At 26.5% G+C, this 24783-nt stretch overlaps 1 protein-coding gene across 1 annotated transcript in view; it reads right to left on the reverse strand.

The window, feature by feature from the left end:
- LOC136984017 (dynamin-binding protein-like) overlaps positions 1-24783 on the reverse strand; it is a 50603-nt gene that overhangs the window by 3498 nt on the left and 22322 nt on the right. Inside the window, exons 5-21 of the mRNA XM_067280926.1 lie at positions 19227-19354; positions 14094-14231; positions 13925-13989; positions 13682-13838; positions 13474-13612; positions 13267-13396; positions 9979-10099; positions 9332-9423; positions 9112-9261; positions 8937-9042; positions 8733-8863; positions 8541-8645; positions 6241-6372; positions 5986-6147; positions 5720-5902; positions 5409-5639; positions 5156-5336 (exon numbers count right to left, since the gene is read on the reverse strand). Coding sequence (XP_067137027.1) covers positions 5156-5336; positions 5409-5639; positions 5720-5902; positions 5986-6147; positions 6241-6372; positions 8541-8645; positions 8733-8863; positions 8937-9042; positions 9112-9261; positions 9332-9423; positions 9979-10099; positions 13267-13396; positions 13474-13612; positions 13682-13838; positions 13925-13989; positions 14094-14231; positions 19227-19354 — 2351 coding nt within the window. The remainder of the gene's footprint in view (positions 1-5155; positions 5337-5408; positions 5640-5719; positions 5903-5985; positions 6148-6240; positions 6373-8540; positions 8646-8732; positions 8864-8936; positions 9043-9111; positions 9262-9331; positions 9424-9978; positions 10100-13266; positions 13397-13473; positions 13613-13681; positions 13839-13924; positions 13990-14093; positions 14232-19226; positions 19355-24783) is intronic.

Raw genomic sequence — 24783 nt, forward strand, 5'->3', positions numbered from 1 at the left:
ATTATGTTATTTGTAATAATATAACTATGATATGTCAACAACATAATACAAGAACGCAAGGTTGAAGTGGTTTGGTCATGTGGTACGAAGGGAAGAAGAGTATTTGGGAAGAAGGGTTATGCAGATGACAGTGAAGGGGAGGAGGAGGCGGGGACGGCCGCGGAAACGGTGGATGGATCTTGTGACGGAGGACTTGAGAGAAAGGCATCTGAATGTGGAGGCAGCCCAAGACAGGGAGCAGTGGAGATGACTCATCAGAAACAGTGACCCTACATAGAGTGGGAAAAGTTGAGGAAGAAGAAGAATCGTTGTAGATAAAAATTAAAATAATAAAAATAATAAAATGTAAATCATCTGTATAAGAGAGCGAGTGAATACAAAGATTTGACATTATTTTCACAATGGAAGAAATGCAAACAGTTTTAATTTTAACTCCCAAAAAAGTATGTTATTGTTTATAAAAAGAAAATTCAAAGAACAATCTTAAAAGTCTTTTTAAAATTTAAGTTCTTGCATCTTAAATCAAATAAAACACTTATAATTAATTTAGTTAATTGGCGAATAAATTTTTATTTAGAAAATACCCTGAGAAATTGAACAAGCATTCTATTTTAATTACCTAGAAAGAACTTTTAGAAGGGGGGAAAAAATATAAAATTGATAATGAAATTAGCAAAGCAGGATGTCTAGAAAAATCAATTAAATAAATGTATTTTTGTATGAAGAAAAGCAAGACCAAATTATTAATCAGTAATATAATATATAAGTGAAATTCAGAACATTAAATTACAAATAATCATTTGATCCAAATACTAGAAGCAAAAGAAGTAGAAATATTAATTAAAGTAAATAGAATTAATTAATTGTTATGTTTAACTGTCATCATTGAAGCTATTATAATAGGAAAATATCTCATTCATAAATTTTTCATTATTTATTAGAATCAAACATTACATGATTTAAATGTATAGAAAACAAAAATGAGGAATAAAAACTTTACCATCAGATCAAGGAGATGGAGAAAATTCCATTAGGTTAAATTTGAATTTTATTCAAAACAGACATAATACATAAATGTAAAAGATTAATTTTAATTTAACAGCATTATTGATTAGTATATTCGAAAGAAGTTTAACAATGCTGAAAATTAGATTTAATTTCATAAATAACTAAGTTCAGGTTGTTAACACTTTTCTGTGCTAAAATTATTAAATTAATTATAATGCTTATTGCATTTATGAGAATGAATGTAAATGTTATATTTGTCATTAAGACAACTTCAAATTCTTAAACTATATTGATATTTGATAATGTATAACACTAATTAATGATATATAATAGAACACAACTTGCATCTATTTTCTCTTAATGATAATGCATATTGTTCATTATATATAATGCTTATTTCAAAGTCATTTCTTCTTGTAAGTTTGTAAGAAAAGTTAATTGTTAGAAATAATTAAAAATACAAGAACTAAAATGATTATGATTTAAAGAAATAGTGAAACATAAAAGTCCAAGTTCAGTTCTCAAATGAACATATATACAAAAATAAATAAGATGAACAAAAGACCACAATGCCAAATAATTATATACTATGTATGTATAAATTCCACACTTATTATCGGAGATTTATTATTATATGTTTGGGATATGGTAATTCTGATGTTCTAACATTTATAAACTTCAAATACAAAACTATAGTAATCAGTTAGGTTACAGTTTACATTTTCTTTAAGTAAATTAGATATTAAATTATCATTTTGCACTAGCAGCATCATCATTCAGCTGATAACATGCAAATTATTATTATTTACCATTTATAAAGCACAAGTTAACACTGATAAAATAATCAACTTTTTAACGTTAATTGTTACATTAATGTAAACTGTTGGCATTTCTTACATTAACTATACATTAACTGTTGTTAAAGAAGATATAGTATTGAAAAAAAAACAGCAGATAAATAATACTGGATGAATAATTTAACAGTTATCCAGTGCTGTTTATCTGCTATTTTTAATTAATAATAAATCTTCAAGTTATTACACACAATTCTTATTTTAATTGTTTTATGTTTTTTTAATGTAAGTCAATAAAACCAAACTTTCTACTAATATGGTCCCATTTACTTACCCTCTTACATTACTGGTCATATATATATATATATATATATATATGACCAGATACAATACTCATATATAATGATTTAGAGTATTAATTTGGATTTTATCTCTCACTTTCTTGAAGATAGTGTGTTATATATCAAAAATTTTTCTCTCTCTAAAAGAATACTAAAAGAATATGCTCACAATTTTAAATGAAAAAATATATTTTTAAGACCAAATAATTTTATCAGAAAACCTCAGGCAATTTTGTTACAGTTTTACTCCAAATATACCAAGCTGTCAACGTTGCTGAGAAAAGATACAAGTATATTTGTAATCATTTACAATATTTATTGTTGAATTTTCTTTATAAACAGTAAAATTGATTTATGAGATGAGAAATAAATGCTAGAGATTACAAATACAATCAAATTAGAATAATATTAGTTAAATTATACCTTGTTATGGTAAAATTAGTTTTGTTATAAAGTCCACTGTTTTGCTTAGCTCCATAGTTTTCAAGAAACAATAAACGTTAAGTAAGGACTTGCTGTATTGTCAATATTACACCTATGAAATTATTATTTTATTGTTTAAATTTTCAGAAGTTATTTACTCAATAAAACTTTCAACTGATATATTTAATATTGATATGTTAACATAAGCTATTTTTAAAGAGACAGTTAAAAATGAATGATTATGATACAAAAATTAGAACAGATTTTATGCTGGTAAAACTGATTTTAAATTCATATCCAACATTTTAGTCAGTTATGTTGATTAAATACTTTTCATGTTTGGTAAATTAAGCTAATTAAGTAAATTAAATTTTAACAAAAAATTAAATATAATTTATTAAAAAAATTTACTTAAAAAATTTAATGTGTAAAGATAACAAAAAAAAATATATTATTAGAGCTAGGAAATCTAGACACTAAAAACTATATGTTACAATTTTTACAGCTATTTGTATGAATTTTAGTTATTACTAGAGATCAAATTCGGTAGCAAGTTACTACTTTCCTGATAACATTTCTACTGGACATGACTCCAGAGCCCTTCTAAAAAAATCTTATTGTATTACTTTTTGCTACTTTTGATCCTTTTGACACATTTTGTTGAATTTTTCTACAGGAAACTTGTAAATTTTTGTATTTCAAATGTACCCTTTGCAACAAAAAGGATTAACATTGCAGTTTACCAATTGACAGCACTAATTCCACTAATGTCAGTGCAAAGTTGCTAAGTCTACAGTTATCTCCCATAGAGTAAATAAAGAGTAGAGATTACACTCCCACTTCTTTATATTACTGCCACAAATTTAGCCAGGAATTCAATATGGCCATAGGGTAATCTTTGGACTACTTTATGATATAGAGAATTATAAAGTGTGAAAAAAAGAATATTAACATATATATATATATATATATATATATATTATTAACATCAAGTCATTATTCACATGGCATTATTTAACATAACTAAAATATCTGCAAACTTTGCATTCTGTTACTTATAATTAAAATTATAGAAAAAAGAAATTAACCTGAGTATTCAATGGTGATGAACCCAAACTTAAATGTCAGAATACTTATGAAATTATAAAGATCAGATCACTATTGTATTATAGTTTTCTTATATCATTAAAAATTTAGAAGTTTAGGAGTTGACAAACAAATTAGACTTATCCAAGCAGTTCAAAAACAGTCACCACAAACTTCCAGAACAAAAGGAATGCTGCACTACAGTATAATAGAGTGCAGATGATGTAAGATTAGATACAGATTCAAATATCATTGTTGCATTTAAATGGGAACCTCTAAAACAGTAGATGTTAAGAGATCATTTCATTATATAATGTGATATTGTGAATGAAAAATGTAATAGATTTACTAAAAAAAAGGAAAGAAATATATGCATAAATGCATAGATATTAGGGATTGCAATCCAGCAGTGTTTTCAATCCAGCTGGATTTTTGCTGGACCAATATCATTCCAGCTGGATCCAGCGCAGATGTATTTTTGGTGCCATAAAGTGTTATCTATCTATCTATCTATCTATCCAGCAACTTATGGTTTTTTTAAAGAAAATAAAACATTTTTTTAAAATACTTAAGAAACTTAAGAAAGTTAATTGAGTATTGCGGATCTGCAGCACTGGATCCAGCAGGCCAAAGAATGCATTGGATCCAGCTGGATTGCTGGATGAGGGATCCAGCAATTGCAATCCCTAATAGATATATATGGTGATTCACTATAATAGTAAGTTACATAATATTCTTTCATCCTACTTACAGTTCATCCTTATTTTGTATAATTTTTTGTTATTACAATATAACACTATTACAATATAGCATTATATTACATAATAATTTAAACCATCTTCAATCTTTCTATCCAGCTGGCAATTATTATATTAAAAAGTTAGGCAGTTAAAAAGTTAGTCTACCACTCTAAAAACTAGAAATAAATCTGGGCAGATCAAAAAACCGTGAATTTTTCAGGGTTCATTACCATTCAGACACTCCATGGGCCTGGCTGAACCCACAATTGGCTTGAATAATGGTCCTCTTAGGGTAGATAAAGTTTTATATATATATGTAAATTATAAAAGTAATGTATATATACATTACTTTTTCTGCTTTTATGACTTTTGTATAGATATTTAAGAAACTTCTGCTTTTATAATTTACATATATATATATATATATATATATATAAGTATGTAAGTAATCAAATGTATGTAAGTAATCAAATTTGGCATTATATGATTTAATCTTTTTATACATAAAGCCAATTTAATGGCTGTTCAAACATAACTAATGCATTCTAAATACAAAACTTACATAAAATAAATATAATTGAATATGTGAATTATTATTGTGTTTAAAACATTTGCTTGAAAGTAATTTTTAATGTTAAATAATCCATTTTGATAAAAACAACTTATTAACAAAAACAGCAATAAAATGTAATAAAATAAAAATAAATAAATAACAATGATAAGTTATTAGCATTATAAAATATTAAAATCATAAAATACTTACTTCCATTATCTACAAACCATCTACGAGAATTACCCATTGGGTCTTGTTTCTTAATTATTCTAACAATGTCATCTTTTTGAACTGATAAATCTAAGATATCAGTTGCCACATATGAATCTCTAACCAAGTACAAACTGTTTGATGGATAATGAGACTTTAGGTAAGTACGTTGACTTTCAGTCTGTTACAAAATTATAAAATAAGCTATTATAAGGTTTTTACAAACTTAAAATTATAGAAAAAAGAAATTAACCTGAGTATTCAATGGTGATGAACCTAAACTTAAACGATGTGCAGTTGGTGATGTCTTCTTTGTCAATGTATCAGTCTTCTTTGTTAAAGTATCAGTTTTTAACAAAGATGAATTACTTGCAAATATCTGACGAATTTCAGAAGAAAAATCAGATAGTTTTGCAGATGCCAAATTGTGTTTAACTTGAAATGTTTCTAAAAATTCTGTTCTATTACCAATTATCAAAGGAAGCTGAAAAAAATTTTTTAAAAATAAATTTTATGTTTTCTCTAATAGTAAATTAAAAATTTCAAGTAAAATTAACTAACTACCTCTGTTAGTTCAATCATTTGTTTTGCAACACGCCCAAGAAAAGTTTTTCTCAATTGAAGGAAAGCTATTACACTGAAATTTAAAATTTCAGTAGATAATTCACATAATTTTGGTAATTCATCTAAAAGTTGACTATTTAGAGCTTCATATGTATTTTTCATCAACTGCTGTTCTTCACAAAGCTGAAGAAATAATTTAATGAATCATTTCATTTGAAAAACATACACATAATTTTTGCAATAATCTTGAAATAAACAGTATTTACTGCTTTGTGTTTAGTCACATCTTTGTTACGTTCTAATCGATTTGTACATGCTTCATAATCCAACAGTTTGTCATACCGCTTCTGTATCAAATTTCTTGGACCATTAAACGTTTGTAACAATTCATTCAGTGGATTTATTACATGCCTTTCCATTGATATTTTCTAATAATAATAATAATAATAATAAATAGTGAAATTATTAAAATTACAGTAAAAAACAATATTACACAAATCCTTAAATAAAAAAGAACTTACAAAATCTTCCCAATACTGAGTTACTATAATGAAATGAGTTGTTCTCAATTTTTCAATTTCTTGTTGGGCATTTCTTTGTTGATAAAAGTTTGCAATATCTTCAGCCACATTTAATGCTGTCATTCTATAATCCTTAATATATGAAAAAATAATGCATTTTTATTTTTACGAATTATGTAATTAACTCTTGAAAAATGTATAAATTTCAGCTAAAAACTACTTTTACAAAAATAAAAAATTTTCATAATATAATTACAATCTAATCTTTTGAGATATATTTTCTTTGATTAGTCTATACAGAAAATTTTCAATAATTTAGTATGATTTATTGAATAAAGATAACTCATTTAGTTTTGAAAAAAAATTAATGTGAGAAAAATATATTAAAAATTTTAATAAAAATAACAATAATGACTTTTCACATCATTAAAGATAAAAGAAATTTATCAAAATAAATTGAATAAGTCTTGATATTAATTAAGTAATAATTGTTTGAAAAATTTTTAAAGTAATTCATTTTTTTTTAATCTTATTAGAAATCTGTGTTTTTTAAAGAAGAATTTTATTTAATGAACTAAGTCACATTGTTTATGTACAATTACTGTTATTAGGATTTATAATTTTTAAGTTTTTTGAAACTAATTTTGGATCATTATTTAATTCTTAAAAAAATTATTATTATATCATCAGTTCTTTTTAACATTTGAAATTATACACATTCTTTATTTTTTTTAAATTTAAAATTAAAAATTTTGTTAAATACAAATTCTCAAATAAAGATTATGATGATAAACTATATTTTAAATTTAAAGATATTACAGCACTGCTGATTTTAAAAAGAATCAATTTAATTGATTTATATTTTTAGAAACAAGGATTAAGTACTATTACAACAGACTTATTGACATAGGCCCACATTGATTAGAAATGATTATTTACCAGTTTAACTTTTGTTTAAAAAATAATCTACTAACCAACTAATATGTTTTCTCTCTCAAGTTCTCACTTTTCAAACTACAGTGCAATCATGATTTACATGTGGATTTTACACATTATCCTGGAATGCATCTTAAACTAGTTCAGTAATTACATTAAAATTCAGCAAAATGACTTCTGTGAATATAATCACTTATGTATTAATTTTTCATGTTATTTTTTTGCAGATAAAGTTAAAAACTTTTTAAAATTAAAATAAACATAAATGAAATTTGAAAACAAAAATTTTATGATGTATTGCATGAAAAAAACTCTCTCTACAAAATTCAATTAAAAGTTATCTATACAGAACAATAAAAAAATCAGTTGCTCATGCAATTTTTTGATTTCTTCCGTTAACAATGAAAATATTGATCTTATCTACAGTACATTAGTTTAATCTATGCCTATAATAAACAGTACATTTAATTATAATAAAGTCACACTGCTTCAGAATTGTGTAAACTGTAGTTAAGACCATGTAAATTATAATCATACTGCATTATATTTTTAGATTAGAAGATATTTCTTAAAAATGAAATAATGAATAAGTTCTCATTTTATAAGTTACATGACTGATATGGTCCTCTCTCAATGGCATTGTTAAAAAACTGAATTATTTAATAATAGTACTTCGTATTTGAAAAAATTTCAAAATAATAACTATAAATGAAAATTGCAATATCTGTTACTTCTACAAATTAAGTAAATTTAACAATCAGTTAAAATTTCAAATAAAATCAGAAAGAAGACAATGAAAAAAATCCTTGTATCTCCAGATAAAACTATACATTTAGAAAAAAATAAACTATTCATATTTACACTATGAATGATCATAACTTTCAGTTGTAACTGTCTAAGACTGTACTTTTTTTCAATGTTGTTTACTTTTTGAAGCATATGAAACTAACATAGTTTATATGTTAGTTTCATATGCTAAATGCTAAGATGGTATATATTTAAACAAATTTAAATTTAAGTGATAAAGAAATGTGCAAAATAATGGAAAATTTATATTTCAAATAATATATATTTCATTTCACAAATCATATTTGAATTGTTTTGAATGTTACTATTACTGACATAATTTTTGTATTTTGTTTTCATTTACACTAGGTTTGAAGTGATTTAAACCTAGTGTAAATGATCAATATTTATAAAATTTTCTACAGTAAGGTTTTGTTATTTACCTCTAAATAATTGTACATTTTGAACAATTCTTACTATAACCTCGATAAAATAATTCCTAACTAGATAAAACTTTAAAATGAAACATCAGTCATTTGGTAATTATTCATAAATTTAATTTATACATTAAAACTTACTTGCATGCTTTCATTAAAGGAATTAACATCTTTCAAAAATATTTTAATTGTTTTCTCAAGACTTCGAAAAGTTTTCTCAGAATCTTCAAACATTTCATCTTTTGTCTAAATTTTATATATTAAAAATTTGTATTTTTTCTTTTGAATTATTCAAATGTTATCAAGAAATTAAATGGTTAAATTAAAACATACTACAGTAGTCAAACCAATTGATGATGACAATCTCATACCAAATCTTGATGACTTTTTCAAGATAGAATGAATAGTAAATTTTGAAATCCTTGTAGATAAACTTGTATCTGCAGATTTTCTATATTTGAAAACTAACAATGATAAATTTTAGTTTTTAAAACTTGTTAAATAATTTACATAATAATCTATAAACAAAATAGCTACCTAAATCTTTACGACGTTTGAATTCATTAATAGCAGTTGCAACATCTGTCATTAAGTCAACAGCTTTGGCGAGTAGTTTTTTATCTAAATGAGAATCTTCAGTACACTGAAATAAAATTATTTAAAATAAATTTTGAAATTTATTAATTTATTTTAATCTAATAATTGAGCTAACCTTAACTAATTCATTTAAAAGTAGAGGATATTTAAGTATTCTTTGAACGGGTTTAATAAGAATGGAGCGGAGATCAAAGCAATTTGTTTGTCTTCGAATAATTTCTACCCCATGTTTTAGATAATTTGACATTGGTTGATTTTCTTCATACTATAAAATTAAATGTATTTAAAAAGAAATCAAAATTTAGTTCTTTTTTTAATTCACATTATCTTCATACTTTATCAAGAAGTGAATGAATGTCATCATGATTTCTACAATAATGGCCATATACTTCTTTCAAATCATCAGCTAAATCAATAAAACACTGGCCTTGAATAAAAAAAATATATTATTATTATTATCATTATTATTAAATATATCTTCATAATAGAGAAAATAATATACAGTAAACCCCTGCAAACTCTGACTCTGCTTTCACATAACTTGGATGAAATTTTTTTAAAAAGAATCACACAGTAATTTAAAATTTCTTGAGAATAAAAAAATTATAATTAACAAGTGTTTTTTGATATCTGAAAGTCTTTGCAATACCATGTCTCATATTACTATAGTTATAAATTACTAAAGACTACATTGCTATCTTAGCATACTGTTGTGACAAAATTTTTCAAGTTCATTTCCTGTAATAATAAATTTTGCAGTATAATTTAATAAAGCTCAGTAAATCTGTGTAAAGTTTATACTAAATTACTGTACTGTATATCCATCTTGTTTTCCATGTCAATGAAGAAAACACCCAAATAACTAAGACTTTTGTAAATTCTGACCTTCTTCATCCCTATTAGTCCAAATTAGCAGAGCTTTACAGTATTTCATTAATTTTTATGTTTATGATAATATATAAAATAAAACTTATCAAAATACCAATTAGTTGATTTACTTCATCTTGTTTCATTGTATCTTCTAAATGATGTAACAGTTTTGAAGCTATATCAATTACTTCATCTAAATTTCCAAATAACACCATCATATCAATACCTAATGACTATAAAAAAATTTTTAAATTATTTATATAAAATAAATTATTTTTATTTACTATACATATAATATATTCTTTAGCTTCAACTTCAAAAAGTTTTGCAGATTACTCAGATTAACAGTGATAAAATTTTTATTGTAATATTTAATAAAAACAAGAAACTGGATAAAATTTATATAATGATGTTATAACATATAATATAATATTAAAATGTAAACAGAAATAAGCTTTATAAAAATTTTAAAAATAATAAACAAAGTTAGATAAAATGGCTTACTATTAGTATATTAAAAGAGGATCTCTAAGATACAAAATCAAAATCTTGCTATACAATACCTAATAATTTTCTAACAATTGAGTAACATTTTTTTTGTTAGGAAATTTTTTGCTTACAATTTTTAAAATATTAATTGAATAAAATTTTGAGAGTATTGAATTAGCATCTCATTCACAAAATTTAAAATTTAAAAGACTATTGTTTAAAATATTTACAAATTTTTATAAGCAGAGAAATAAGATTTGTAATAGTTATGTTAATGTTCTTATTGAATGTGAAAATTATTTATTAAAAAAATAAAAATTAATGTAAATAATAAACGTTTTTTCATCATTTTTCATTTACTCTTATAAACATCTAATATATTTAAATTAAACTTGTTATATTAAAATAACATTTTAGTAATGCCTAAATATAAGATAAGCAAATAAAAACTTTAATTTAAAATAATATTGCTTGAATAGCAAAATATTTTCTTTCTAAATGAAAAAGAAATAAATGAAATATATGTAGAGAGATAAAAATGCAAATGTTAAATAAAAGCAACAAACTTATAAAATTATTTAAAAAAACAAAATATATATACACACACACACATTTATAAAAATAATTAAAAATGGTCCTAGAATAAAGCAATGTTGCTACATTCTTAACATTGTATTTTCTTTTACTGTGAAAGAAAATACTATGTAACAGAATAAGAAAACACATGAATTATACAGTAAAAGATCATAAAAGTAAAGTATTATTATAAAGTTTAAATTCAATAAGAAAATTTATTATTGATTCTCATTTACAATAGAGCATCGATTATCCGAATACTGATCAACCGAAACATTGATTAACCAAAAGCATTTCAGTCAACAAATTCAAATTTCTGCTAGTGCTTTGGCACTGCAGCACTCTCCTTCTCCCTGCCAACCTAAACTGTAGGCCTACTTTAATGTACTACTTTATATAAGATATGTATTTGTAAGACATGTAATACAAAATATATACAGTACAGTTTTGTGTTTAATATATATTTTCGTAAATGATCGGTTATCTTAAAAATCCCGAATTGTTTCGGGATTTTTCAAACAACCCCAGTCCTGAATTGTTTCAGATAATTGATGCTCTACTGTAGTTATAACTTAAATATTAGAATTGTAATTTGTAACTCCACTTAACATAAATATTGATATATACATAATTACTATGCTGTAATGATCTGTTATTTTTTTAAGGTAATCATTTTTTATCAAGATTTTAAAATATTTTTAATTACTGTAACAGTTAAAAATAATTCATAAATTTTGGAAAAAATTTAGTAAGTTATTAGTGCTTCTTAGTATTAAAATATTTCTGTTTACTTTGATATAAAAATTAATTTAGTCTTACTTTCTTGTACCTTTTTACACTTTTACTTTCTATATATTTTATACAGATTTACGCAAAAATCTTTCTAAAAATTACTGCAAAATTTCTCTGTTTGTACTTACAGACACAATTCTATATAGGTTTTGCTAATCATTATAAAATTTATTTAATTTTTATTTTTGAATATCGTTTAGAAAATATTTTCTTATCAAAACTAGCATTTTAATTTCAAAATGCTAAAACTCTTCTTTAGTTAAGCTCAAAAATAATTGTTGATGAAAAAATAACATTCAATATGTAATAAACTATTAAGAAATATGAATGAAAATTTCCAATATACACAACAAAAAATTTCATAAAAATTACAGATAAGAAAATATTTTCTAAACAATATTCAAAAATCAAAATCAAATAAATTTTATAATGATTAGCAAAATTATTTCAAACATATTGTGTTACTTAAGTAGTTGTTATTCATTGTAAAAATATAATGATTATTTTTTACAGTATCAAATTTTATTATAGCATGATATCACTTCTTCGGCATGATATAATGCAAGTTATTTTATTTCAAAAGCTGTTCACTAAAAAGAAAAAAATATTTTAAAAATTTAATGTTAGTTTGAAAACAACTTAATATTTCTTTGTAAAACTCGGAGAAAAACTATATTAATTAGGTTAACTTCAGTAAGTAAATTATAAATAAACTGAAAGTGTCACAAATTAAACTATTTTCTTTCCTGCAGTATCTTTTTATAAAAAAAATGATATTTACATTTTACTTGATATATGTACTCTGCCTTAGAAAATTTTATCTTTCAATTATAATTTACATTATTAAGTTATATTTAAATATTTCAGTTGTCATAAATTAATTTTATACACTATGGTAATCAGATGTGAATTATAAATGTTAATGTAAACATTTTTGAGCATTCTGCCATCTATCATATTTTGTTAGATAATACTCTCTTAATTCTAGATCAGGAATAAAATTTAACAAAAATAATTCAATGCTCTAAATAAACAAATTTATATTTTTTTATTAAAGTTTATTTTTAAAAAACTGACAATAAAGTAAATCAAATATTTCCATATTATAAAATATGAAATTATCTTAATGGATTAAAAGAATGTCACTATGTGGTATGTTTAAAATACTTAAGTTTATTAACAAGACATTTGAAATAAAGCATTCGAAACGAATGATTTAGAAATTTTTTTGTAAATCTGTATCTTTGTATTTTCATTGATATAATTTATTTTCAGTTTAGAAGAATTATTGATGGTTAAATAGAATTCTAAATTTTTGTTGTTTATTTTTTATTGTTTGAACCATTAATAAAAATGAAAAACAAGTCATCGTTTAGACAATATTTTCTTATCAAAACAATTTTAAATTATTAAATGTATCATTTCTAATTTCATGAATTGGAATGTAACATATTAAATGTTCCATTCCATATACTATGGGTTATTGCGGTAATTAAATGTAAGTAAATGAAGTATGATATAGATTAAAAAATGAAAAAGATACCTTTCCTTTTTCCATAAACGTTTCATTTCGAAGAAATGTTTCATAACAAATTTTAATATCACAGAAGTAATCTTTTTCTGTTTGATAAAGCTCTAATATAACACATACTCTTTGTTCTTGCATTTTTCTCCTAAGTTTTATATAATAAAAATTTAGAAAATTACCTATTAAAAATCACAATTATTATTAATAATATAATAAACTAACATTCTTCTTTCAGTTTGTTTTTCTAATTCTTCTTGTCTTTTCTTTTCTACAATTTCATCTCTCTTAGCTCTTTCTTCCGCCTCCTTTTTTACTGTAGCTGCATTTTTTACAGGTTTAAATACCAATCGTTGAATGTCATCTTAAAAAAAAGTACAAAACATTAAAAATAATATTACTAAAATTTAAATTATTTCCATTAATAACTTACATTGTAAAATTTTAATTTCTTTTTTTAATCCATCTATTTCATCATTATATATGTTAATTTGATCTTTTAATTCATTTTGAACAGAATTATTTCCATCAATTTCACATTGTTCATTATTAATCTCGTCTTCTAATTTTTTCTTGCATTTTTCTAATCTCTGAAAATTTATTTTATCAACTTTTTTATCATTTAAATTTACATAAAATTTATTTACATAAATGACTATTAATGACTTTTCATTACATGCAACTGGTTTTCTTTTTCTGACAAACGATTCTGAATATTATCAACATTATCACCGTTTAAATCTATAACGAAAAGAGTTATAATTTAAGTTTATAATAATTCATGCATTATATACTTTTAAATAAATCTATATGTAAAGAAAATACAACAATAATGAAAGTAATACCTTCATTTTCAACACTTGATAATCTATTAATAGGTTGCCTTGAAATAGGAAAAGAAGGTGCTGGTCTATGAGGAATTCTTTGAGACTGAAGACTTGAATGTTCTGGAATTTGTTCATTCTGTAGATTACTGATTTGTGCTAAACATAAAATTAAATCATTTTTATTATTAAACTTTAATATTGAAGCAAATAATGAATTCAATTTATCTCTACACAGACTTTTAAAATTTAACTTTAATGGAATAGCTTATAATACTGATTTAACTGAATAAATATTCAATTTTTTTTCAAAGCTGCATTCCATATAGATGTGTTATGTAAGATTTAAATCTAATTATATACATTAATCAAAGACAATAAATATTTATGAAAACTTTTTAACTTTTTACAAAACTATTTTTGATAATCAGTACCTAGACTATCAAAAAAATCTTTATAATTAACAATGATGTATAAACTCATCAAGTGATACCTGTCATCAAATATATATATATATATATATATATATATATATATAATTATTGCTATTTTGTCTTGTAAAGAGATCAAGTAATAATATATTTTTTAATCAATCTGTTAAAGTGTTAAAAAAAATTTAATTTTGTTTTCTGTTTTTAATGCTAATTAATTCTTTAATAAAATATCTTTCTATTACTGTATTTTATTTTTAAATAAATTAAAGTATGCAAAACTGTTATTAAAATTTAAATATATCTATTGATTCTTTTCTCGTACCTATAAGCCTTTAACTGGTGTGCGTCTCGGAACAAAATATAAAATAAAATAAAAGTCCGTTACAAATGTTTTCAAACCATTGCGGTTCTTCTTCAGGTAACCTGAACTTCCTAATTGAATGCACTTCAATTCAAAGTTGTTATGAAATATAATATGGAACATTATCCCGCGCAAAGCGACGACGTCATTATGGACTTGCGCACTATACTTGTAGTGTGCTATCTTAGAGTTTTATCCAGGAGGCCTGCCAGACTGTCGATAGAGTGATTTCCTCCTTGCAGTTAATATTATTACCAAGATACACACTGGTTAAAGGCTTATAGGTACGTGCATTTTACATTACTCCGGTGTAGTAATACTTCTATTTGATTCTATTCTCATTTAAAATTTTAAAATCTAACTAATCAATTTGGTAATAAATTATTAAATTTATTATAAAATTTTCAGAAGTTAAGCAATAGAGCAAAAATAATTATTTAGGTCAATAAAACAAAAATAATTATACAACAATTTTATCACTAAATATATAAAGAATATAACAAATTGTTTTATTTTCGTATTTCATTTCAAAATTACTACTATACAGTATTACTATTATAACGTATATTATTATGCAAATTAATATAAAAATAACTTAAAATTAATGTAAAATTTGTTTATTTTTGGTTGAATGTTCCCCTTTCCCTATTTACACTGTGTAAAATGACCTCGTTTAATGCTGTTTCGTTTAGTGCTTTGTCATCTAGGAACGCATCCCCTGCGTAAAGTGGGGTCTTACTATACTATGCTTCAAAAACATATAAATACTTTATTTACAATTTGAACAGAAATATACTTTTTATTATGAAATTCTTATATTTAATTAAATAACTAACAATCTCGGTTATGTAATAGTTCAGACAGTTAATCAAATAATACAAAGATCCATTAAAACAAGCAATTTAAAAACCAATCATCAATAAGCCAGTGAATTAAACAAATCATAATTTAACAATGTAAAATTTGCATGTTATTGATTCTTGTAATTAAAAAAATAATAAAAATAAAATTGAATTAGGTACACTCCTAATTCTATAATAAAGGATTATATAATTATTATTAAAGATATATAATTATGAAACTCAATTCATTAAAACTTGCTCAAAAAAATAAAAAATATCTAAATTAAAAAAGTAAACACAAATAAAATTACACATTATAAATGAAAATATCATGTAATTTTACATTAATATCTTCAAGAAGCATATAGTTGTGTACTTGTAGAATCATATATTTTACTGGTAGAAGGAATATTATTGAAATTAATCAAATCTTAGCATTTTTTTTTATATTAAAACATACTTTCTGAAACTTTGAGAGACACATCCTTAATGAGAATGCAAAATCCTTTCTAGGAGATGCAAATAAAAGCTATCATTGTGGTTATGATAATATCTTTATATTAACTGAAAGAGGATTTGAGTTTGTAAGACTTAGTTTGCATAAACAGCTGGGGCTAAAAATATGGTTCAGGTATCAAATTAAGCCTCTTATCCTGCAGATGTTGCTGCTGTAGAGAAATTTGAGAATGGTGCAATAGTTCAGGTGTGGCAGAATGACAAACGTACAATGTTAATTTTATGGGACAAACACATCAGGCATTCGCATGCAATCTAGTGATTTAGTTTTTGTTTTAACAGAACGACCCATTGCTCACCCCTACACCAAATTCCTGTCTTTTTTTGCTAATCAATGCATTAATTAATTTTTGCATTAATTTTTAACATTTATAAATTTAAGCAATTACACTATCTATTTAAATAATAAAATAAAATTAGTTCAAAAATAAAAATGATCCTTAAACTACTTTATTTTTTTAGAATCTGTAATAAAAAAAGTAAGTATTAGTAAAAACAGCATTCATTGTTGTTTTTAGTGTTGAAAAGTGTGCAAGTTTTTTAAATTAGTTTTGTGAATATTGACTGCAACACCACTTATCAACTTTTAGCATCAATCTCTGTTTTTATTTTACCATCAATGAGACCAAAATGTGATTCTAACAATCCAATTTCCTATTTTGTGTTGATTGATGGATTTTTCAACAAACCTACCAACAAAAAAAAAAAAAATAAACTTGAATATGCAAGTGTTGTAGGTCTAAGTTTTATTCATAAGATGATCACCATGAGGCAAGTTTCCAGTACTGTTGGTATTAATCCGAAGCCTGTTAGCTGAAGTTGGTCAGTCTTAAGAATGCTAAATTGCCACCCTGGACCTAAATGCAAAACTGAAAGAAGCCATTGAGAGACAGGACCAATGGGAGAAGCCTCATGGTAGTAAATGAAATCACTTGCAAATGGCCTGGAAAACATTTGCCATACTCATGATTTTTGTATAGAACTCCAAACTTTAAATGAGTTCATTGATTGCATTTTAATTGAATAAAATCATCAATATTGAGAGGTTCCTGCTCCTAGTTATTACATCAAGATTTTTAATCATTTAGTGGTTAAAGTAAAATAGCACTTAGATACTAATCTCTGGTGATATTTTATTTTTTTAGTTTGATATATAAATTATGTACTATTAAAAAACTATTAGAAAATGTTATTTTTATTAAATTAAAATAAATCAAAGAAAACTATAGGTCAGGGGAAATGAAAATTTAAATATAGAAGTCTATATATAATAATATCAATTCAAAACCTGATTTAATTAATTAAACCCGAATAATCTGCCAAATTATTGGGCTATTTTTAGGCTACATTAATAATTAACTGCCAATTAATTTGATTAGAGATAGCTGGATATGCTACCATCTCATATTATTTTTTAATTCAGAAATTTCTGAAAGAAAAGAATTGGCATGAATCGGGACTTGAACCTGCAACTTTTGCCAATATATATCATGCCAAAGTAAAATGCTGGCTGGCTGTGCTAAAGAGGTAAGGTTATGGGCATTTAAGGCATTCCCAGTTGGCATCTTGTATAACCCAAATGGCTATATATCTGAATTAATAGTTCTGGAAGCAAAGATTAGACTGTGTTGCAGAAGTTGCGGTTTCAAGTCCTGCTCCAGCTAATTCTTTTCTTCCAGAAATTCTTAAATTAAAATTTAATTTATTATAATTATTACAAGATGGTAGCATATCTTCCTACCTCTAGTCAAATTAACTGGTATTAATTTATTAAATTATTAATATAGCCTAAAAATAGGCTGATAATTCAGATCATTTAGTTTTAGAATAAAGCCACAATTTAATTCCATAATTTCTGTACAAATTTACTGTATGTTTTCTTTATCAATTTGAAATTTACCAGTGATTATTATCTAATTGACTAAAGTAATTATTTGAACAATCTGGCTGAAATATTATGATTAAGTTCAAATTGTTACTTATCAGAATGATGTTATTCAGGAATTCTAAGAGAATGTCTTTGAAAATTCAGAAGATAATCAACAGAATTACTTCAATAAAAACTTTTCTCCATTTGTTTTCACTGGATTAACATTAATGACAGTTTCTGATACATTATTCAGAATAATACGATGAACGTTATTGAAAAATATCAGATATTAGTAATATAAATATTGAAAATATTGAAGAAATATTCAGAAATAATTTAGTGGAAAAGCCATCACCACCAATAAAATTTATTTAATTAAATTTCATATCTAATGTATCTTTGTCAAAACTATAAAAAACAAACTCAAAATTATCACTAATTTAAAATGAAAAATCCAGTTTCACTTGTTAAAAACATAACAGATGAAACTGGATTTTGCATTCAATTGAAGATTAAGAAATATATTAATAAATGAAACTAGTTTAACTATCATATAAATAAATTATTTACATTAAAATGATATTCTTATTTCTTTAATAAAACTGAAGTATATCCATTCCATTAATAAACACACCAACGATCAAAATCAATTTTACAAGTTACACAAAGTTGCAATGTGCAAGTTCTTCATTTATTTGCTCAGTTCTTCTACAGATACATTTCAATTAATACCCTAATTAGCATGGCTTTGTGCAGGTTTAACCACAAACCAACTGTATTTCATTTTCCAACATATTTCCATTACAAATGACATCTATAAAATAATATACATTTAAATCAGTTAAATTGGTAAATGTTGGTTTTTAAACTGATTTAAATGCATATTAATTTTATATATGCTAACCACAATGCGAATAAGTTGGCAAATGTTGATTAGTTCTGAAATATGATTGTATTGTGGTTAAATCAGGAAAATTCCATGCTGATGAGAAGGTCATGTGAAATGCATCCACGATAATAATAATAACTATTGATATTTCTCATTCTTTATTTAATATCTAATTATCTTAACGTTATATAATTATTAAAGACTAGTTTATCATATTTTAATTAATAAAACTATCTCAATACCTGTATTTTGTGCAGCAGTTTCATTTGTATAGGTAGTTGTTTGACTCTGTGAATGATTATTCTTAAAATTAGTCAAAGGTCGTGTTTGAGAAATAGCTTCTTCATAATTCAGAAGATTATCCAATGATCTGTAATTAAATATTTTTTAGTTTTCAGAGATCCAATTAAATATTTAAAAAAGCAAATATTTCTTTACCTATACAGACATGGAAAACAACATTTAATTTTCTCATAATAAATGAAAATAGTTGACCAAAATGACATTTAGAACAAAAAAATTTAATAGTCCAAACAAAAACATATATATATTAATATTGGAGGAGAGATATATTTTGATTTTGTTGAATAATGGTTGTTTCCATTTATGAGTCATATTAAGTATGTAGAGAGAATTTTTATTTCTCTACTAATTCTGAACATCTGCCAGAAATGTAATATTTTCAGAATTCAACTTGGCTTTTAATATAAATAAACTTAATCATTTTATCTGTTGTTTTCATAAACATCTACTTACATTATTTATAAATTAATTTAAAATTAAGAAAAATCTATTGATTAATTAAAGAAATTTAAAAATGTAGTAAAAAGTATCTATGTGAATACCTTAAACTTCAAAAAACTCCCAAATTTTTAAAATTTTTGTATGAAAGTCTAGATTTTATTGATAAAAAATACTCAATTATAATTATCTGAAAAATGTTGCAACTATGTAAACAAACGGCAATATTTTATAATTACTTCATTTGAAAAATAATAATATAGTAAACCAAGCCCGACTTTATATATTAATAATCAAATTAGAATGCCAAATTCATTAGGCCATAACTTGACTAATTATATATATATATACACATGTATTAAGTAATTTGGACAAAGTATAGGTGATTAAGGCAATTAAGTTGCCATCTTGTATTATATTTAATAATTGAAATGAATTAATTTTAAAATATTCTAGAAAAAATTGATCTAGAATGGTGACACTCAAACCTGCAACTCCTGCTTACTGTGCAGACATGCCAATTACATCAGCCAGACCTCCAAACAATCTTTTATTATTTTATTATTATTATGTTGGGTTTAGTGGGTTATACTCAGTTGACACTGGTGGCTGTGTACTATGTCAGACCAGAGTCATAGTGAAGGCATAGCAACCAAAACAAAACTAAAATTAAATAAGTGTGTCAGTGTCAGTATTCAGGAATTTCCTAACAATGTGGCATGTATTCAATATAGTGGCCTTCTGTAGTGTGATGTATGTATTTCTATTCAATTGTAATGTTCCCAGGCTTTTGTGTAGTGTGTGTAATATAACACCTGTACAGGGGAAAACAACAGGTATGATAAGCACCCTATCCATCCTCCACAGATGCCTTATTTCCTGGGCGAGTTCTGTGTACTTGCTAATTTTTTCAATGAATGTGTTTTGTACATTGTATTTAAAATGGATATGTCTATAATGTATGTGATTTTATTGTGTTTGTCAATGAGTGTGATGTCTGGTCTGTTGTGGTAAATTGTTTTGGCTGTGATTATGGCTCTGTCGTAGTATCTTCTTTCTTCGGGATTCCTTTTTCTATGTGAAGTGTTTTGCATTTATCTAGGCCAAATTCCATTTTGTATGTCCTTGGTGTATGAATGTGTGATTTGTAGGAGTTGATGAAGTTGTTTTTGTGTGGATGCATAAAGTTTTGTGTCATCCATGTATATGAGATGTGACAATGTAAACTGTGTTGTTTTTTCATGTCTGATATTGTAGCCATATTGTGTGTTGTTTAACATGTTGGATAATGGGTTCAAGGCTAGGCAGAACCAGAGAGGACTCAAGGAATCTCCTTGAAAAATTCCTCGCCTAATAAAAATTTGGTTTGTTTGTATGGAAATGTTATGAACCCTGAGATGTAGTGTTTTCCAGTGCTGCATAGTGTTTTGAAAGAATGCAATGAGTGATGGATGTATTTTGTACATGTGTAGAATATGTAGCAGCCAACTGTGTGGAATGCTGTCGAATGCTTTTCTGTAGTCTACATATGCTGTGTGTATATTTCTGTGTTGTTTGTGTGCTTGCCGTAGAATGACTGAATCTGTGAGTAACTGTTCTTTGCATCCCCTGTGATTTCTACGGATACCTTTTTGTTGTACCGTAAGAATGTCATGCCCTTCAACGTGTTTGTATATTTTGTTTGCGATACAGGATGTCAATAATTTGTACAGTGTTGGAAGACATGTAATTGGTCTGTATTGTGTGGGGTCTGTGGTATTGTTGTTTTTAGGTTTCATATAGGTGATACCCTGAGTAAGAAAATTTGGCATGTCTTGTGGATTGATGATGATGTGTGTTAGGTGTTTAGCTAGTTCCTAGTGCAGTGATGTAAATTTTTTGTACCAGAAATTGTGAATGTTGTCTACACCAGGTGTTTTCCAGTTGTATGTTCTGTTTACAGAGTAGCGAATGTCATGTACATTTATTTCAGCACAGGGCACAGTTGGTATGTTGTGCAAGTTTCTGTTCTCCTCTTCGATCCAGCCTGCATCAGCATTGTGTGCGACAGCACTGGACCAAAGAGAAGACCAACATGTTGTGAGTTCTGTTGGTGTGCCACTGTGTTGTGTATCAGTGTTTGCTTTGTTACTAATTTGTCTGTAAAAGAGTTTTTCATTGTTTGTAAATAATTTATTTTGTTGTTTTCGTAGTGTACATGTTTTGTATCGTTTGAGTCTACGTGCTTTGGCTGCGAGTTTTTGTTTTAGTGTATCAATGTGTTCTGTAATGTGTGTGTTGTGATGTTCATGTTTTGTGTGTGTTTTTATTTTCTTGAAAATGTTTTTGAGCTGTTTCTTTAATTTGAGTGTTATGTTGTTTTTAGTGTATCTTGTCAGCCTGGCTAATTGCTGTCTAATGTCATTTATTTGTGTTTCTATTCTTCTCTGCCAGGCAGGCTTGTGATAGAATTGTGTCTTCTGTATATCTGTCTGTGATTGTAGTTTCAGTCCATGGTGTGTCACTACTGTGACTGCCCCAGCATAAACTAATGTATGAATGTCTGAGAGTGTAGAAATTGAATGAATGTAGTGTGATAGTGAGTGAGTGTTTACATAATTTATTGTTTATCCTACTTCCTTTGATGTGTTGATTTTTGGTATTCGTGGTCTTTGTGTGGGATCTGTGCCTGTATATTTAGTGAGTGTTTCCTGAAATATAAGTGAGAGCATATTAACTAAATCTATGTCTATGTTATCAGTGATGGATGAGGAAGTGTCTGTAGTATCAATAGTGGTAGTTTTTGCATGTGCTGTAATCAGTGCTTGTTGCTAAGATTATCCTGACAGGTTACGTGATCTTCATTAACCCGGGAGACGCCCAAGCCGGTATCAAACTTAGATCTGGTTACTACCATGATAAATATCTCCACAGAATGTGGGTGTGGTCACTCTTAGTTTCATTTCTCCCCATAGATCTTACTGGCATGGGTGTCTCTACCAGGAGTTTGTGCTCCAGCTGGCATTGCTCTATGGATCAGTAAAATTACTGGGCTCTCCTACCACAACCAGGTGGTGATCACCCGGAGAGTTGTTGCTGTTGTTGTTGTTATTATTATTATTATTATTATTATTATTATTATTATTATTATGGGTTAAGTTAGATATACTCGGTTAACACCGGTGGCTGTGTACTATGCCGGACCAAAGTCAAGGCATAGTAACCAAAACAGAAATTAAAGAAGTGTATCAGTGTGTGTGTCTGTATTCAGGAATTTTCTCACAATATGACATGTATTCAATATAGTGGCCTTCTGTAGTGTGATGTATGTGTTTCTATTCAATTGTAATGTGCCCAGGCTTTTGTGTAGTGTGTGTGGTATGACACCTGTAGAGGAGAGAACAACAGGTACAATAAACACCTTATCCATCCTCCACAGATGCCTTATTTCCTGGGCGAGTTCTGTGTACTTGCTAATTTTTTCAGTGCATGCGTTTTGTATATTGTGAGTGTTTGGAATGGATATGTCTATAATGTATGTGATTTTATTGTGTTTGTCAATGAGTGTGATGTCTGGTCTGTTGTGGTAAATTGTTTTATCTGTGATTATGGCTCTGTCGTAGTACATTTTGTGCGTGTTGTTTTCCAATACTGTCTGTGGAATGTATTTGTAATATGGTTCGTGGATGTCTGCTAATTTGTGTTTCTTTGCAAGCTCTTGGTGTATTATATTTGCTACTTGGTTATGTCTGTGTAAATAATCTGTCTGTGCCAAGAGCTTGCAACCAGAGGTGATGTGTTGTATAGTTTCTGGCATGATGTGACATTTTCTGCATGTGTCATTTGTGAGTGTTGCATCTTTGAGTATGTGTTTTCTGTAGTTTTTAGTATTTATGACCTGATCCTGTATGGCAATCATGAATCCTTCCGTCTCCCCAAAGAGGCATCCCCGAGCTAACCAGCTGTTTGACGCAGTTTTGTCAACAAAATCCTGGGCCAGATCGTAAGGATGCCTGCCATGGAGTGCCTTTCGAGCCCACGATTGCTTAATGGTGTCTATGCTTTTTATATGTTGTGTTGTGTCCATATGATGTGAGTGTAAGTTTAATGGTGTGTTATTCGAGTCTGCTAGAGTTACTGCTTTATGTAATTGTGATGTTTCTTGTTTTTTGTAGAAAAACTCTCGCAGTGACTGTATTTGTTTGTAGTGAAGGTTAACTATGTCGATCAGGCCACGTCCGCCATCTTTACGTGGAAGGGTTAATCTTTCTGTGGCGGATTTAGGATGATGTTGTTTATGCTTAGTAAGTGTTGTTCTTGTTTTCCTTTGGAGTTGCTCGAGATCTGTGTGAGTCCAATGTATAACTCCAAAAGAATATGTGAGTACTGGGATGACATATGTGTTTATTGCTTTAACTGTGTGTTTTGCATTTAATTGTGTTCTGAGAATAGCATTTAACCTACTTTGGTATTCTTTAATTAATCTTTGCTTTATTTGTGTATGTTCTGTTAGTTTGGCCTGTTGGAATCCTAAATACTTGTAGAACTCGCCCTCTTCCATGGATTCAATAACGTCTCCATTTCCAAGTGCAAAATCTTCTTTCTTCAGGATTCCTTTTTCTATGTGAACTGTTTTGCATTTATCTAGGCCAAATTCCATTTGTATGTCCTTGGTGTACGAATGTGTGATTTGTAGGAGTTGATGAAGTTGTTTTTGTGTGGATGCATAAAGTTTTATGTCATCCATGTACATGAGATGTGACAGTGTAAACTGTGTTGTTTTTTCGTGTCTGATATTGTAACCATATTGCGTGTTGTTTAACATGTTGGATAATGGGTTCAGGGCTAAGCAGAACCAGAGAGGACTCAAGGAATCTCCTTGAAATATTCCTCGCCTAATAAAAATTTGGTTTGTTTGTATGGAAGTGTTACTAACCCTGAGATGTAGTGTTGTTCTCCAGTGCTGCATAGTGTTTTGAAAGAATGCAATGAGTGATGGATGTATCTTGTACATGTGTAGAATATGTAGCAGCCAACTGTGTGGAACACTGTCGAATGCTTTTCTGTAGTCTATATATG

This window comes from Centruroides vittatus, unplaced genomic scaffold, assembly GCF_030686945.1.
Source record: "Centruroides vittatus isolate TY-2023 unplaced genomic scaffold, ASM3068694v2 contig_900, whole genome shotgun sequence".
In the NCBI taxonomy this organism is placed as follows: domain Eukaryota; kingdom Metazoa; phylum Arthropoda; class Arachnida; order Scorpiones; family Buthidae; genus Centruroides; species Centruroides vittatus.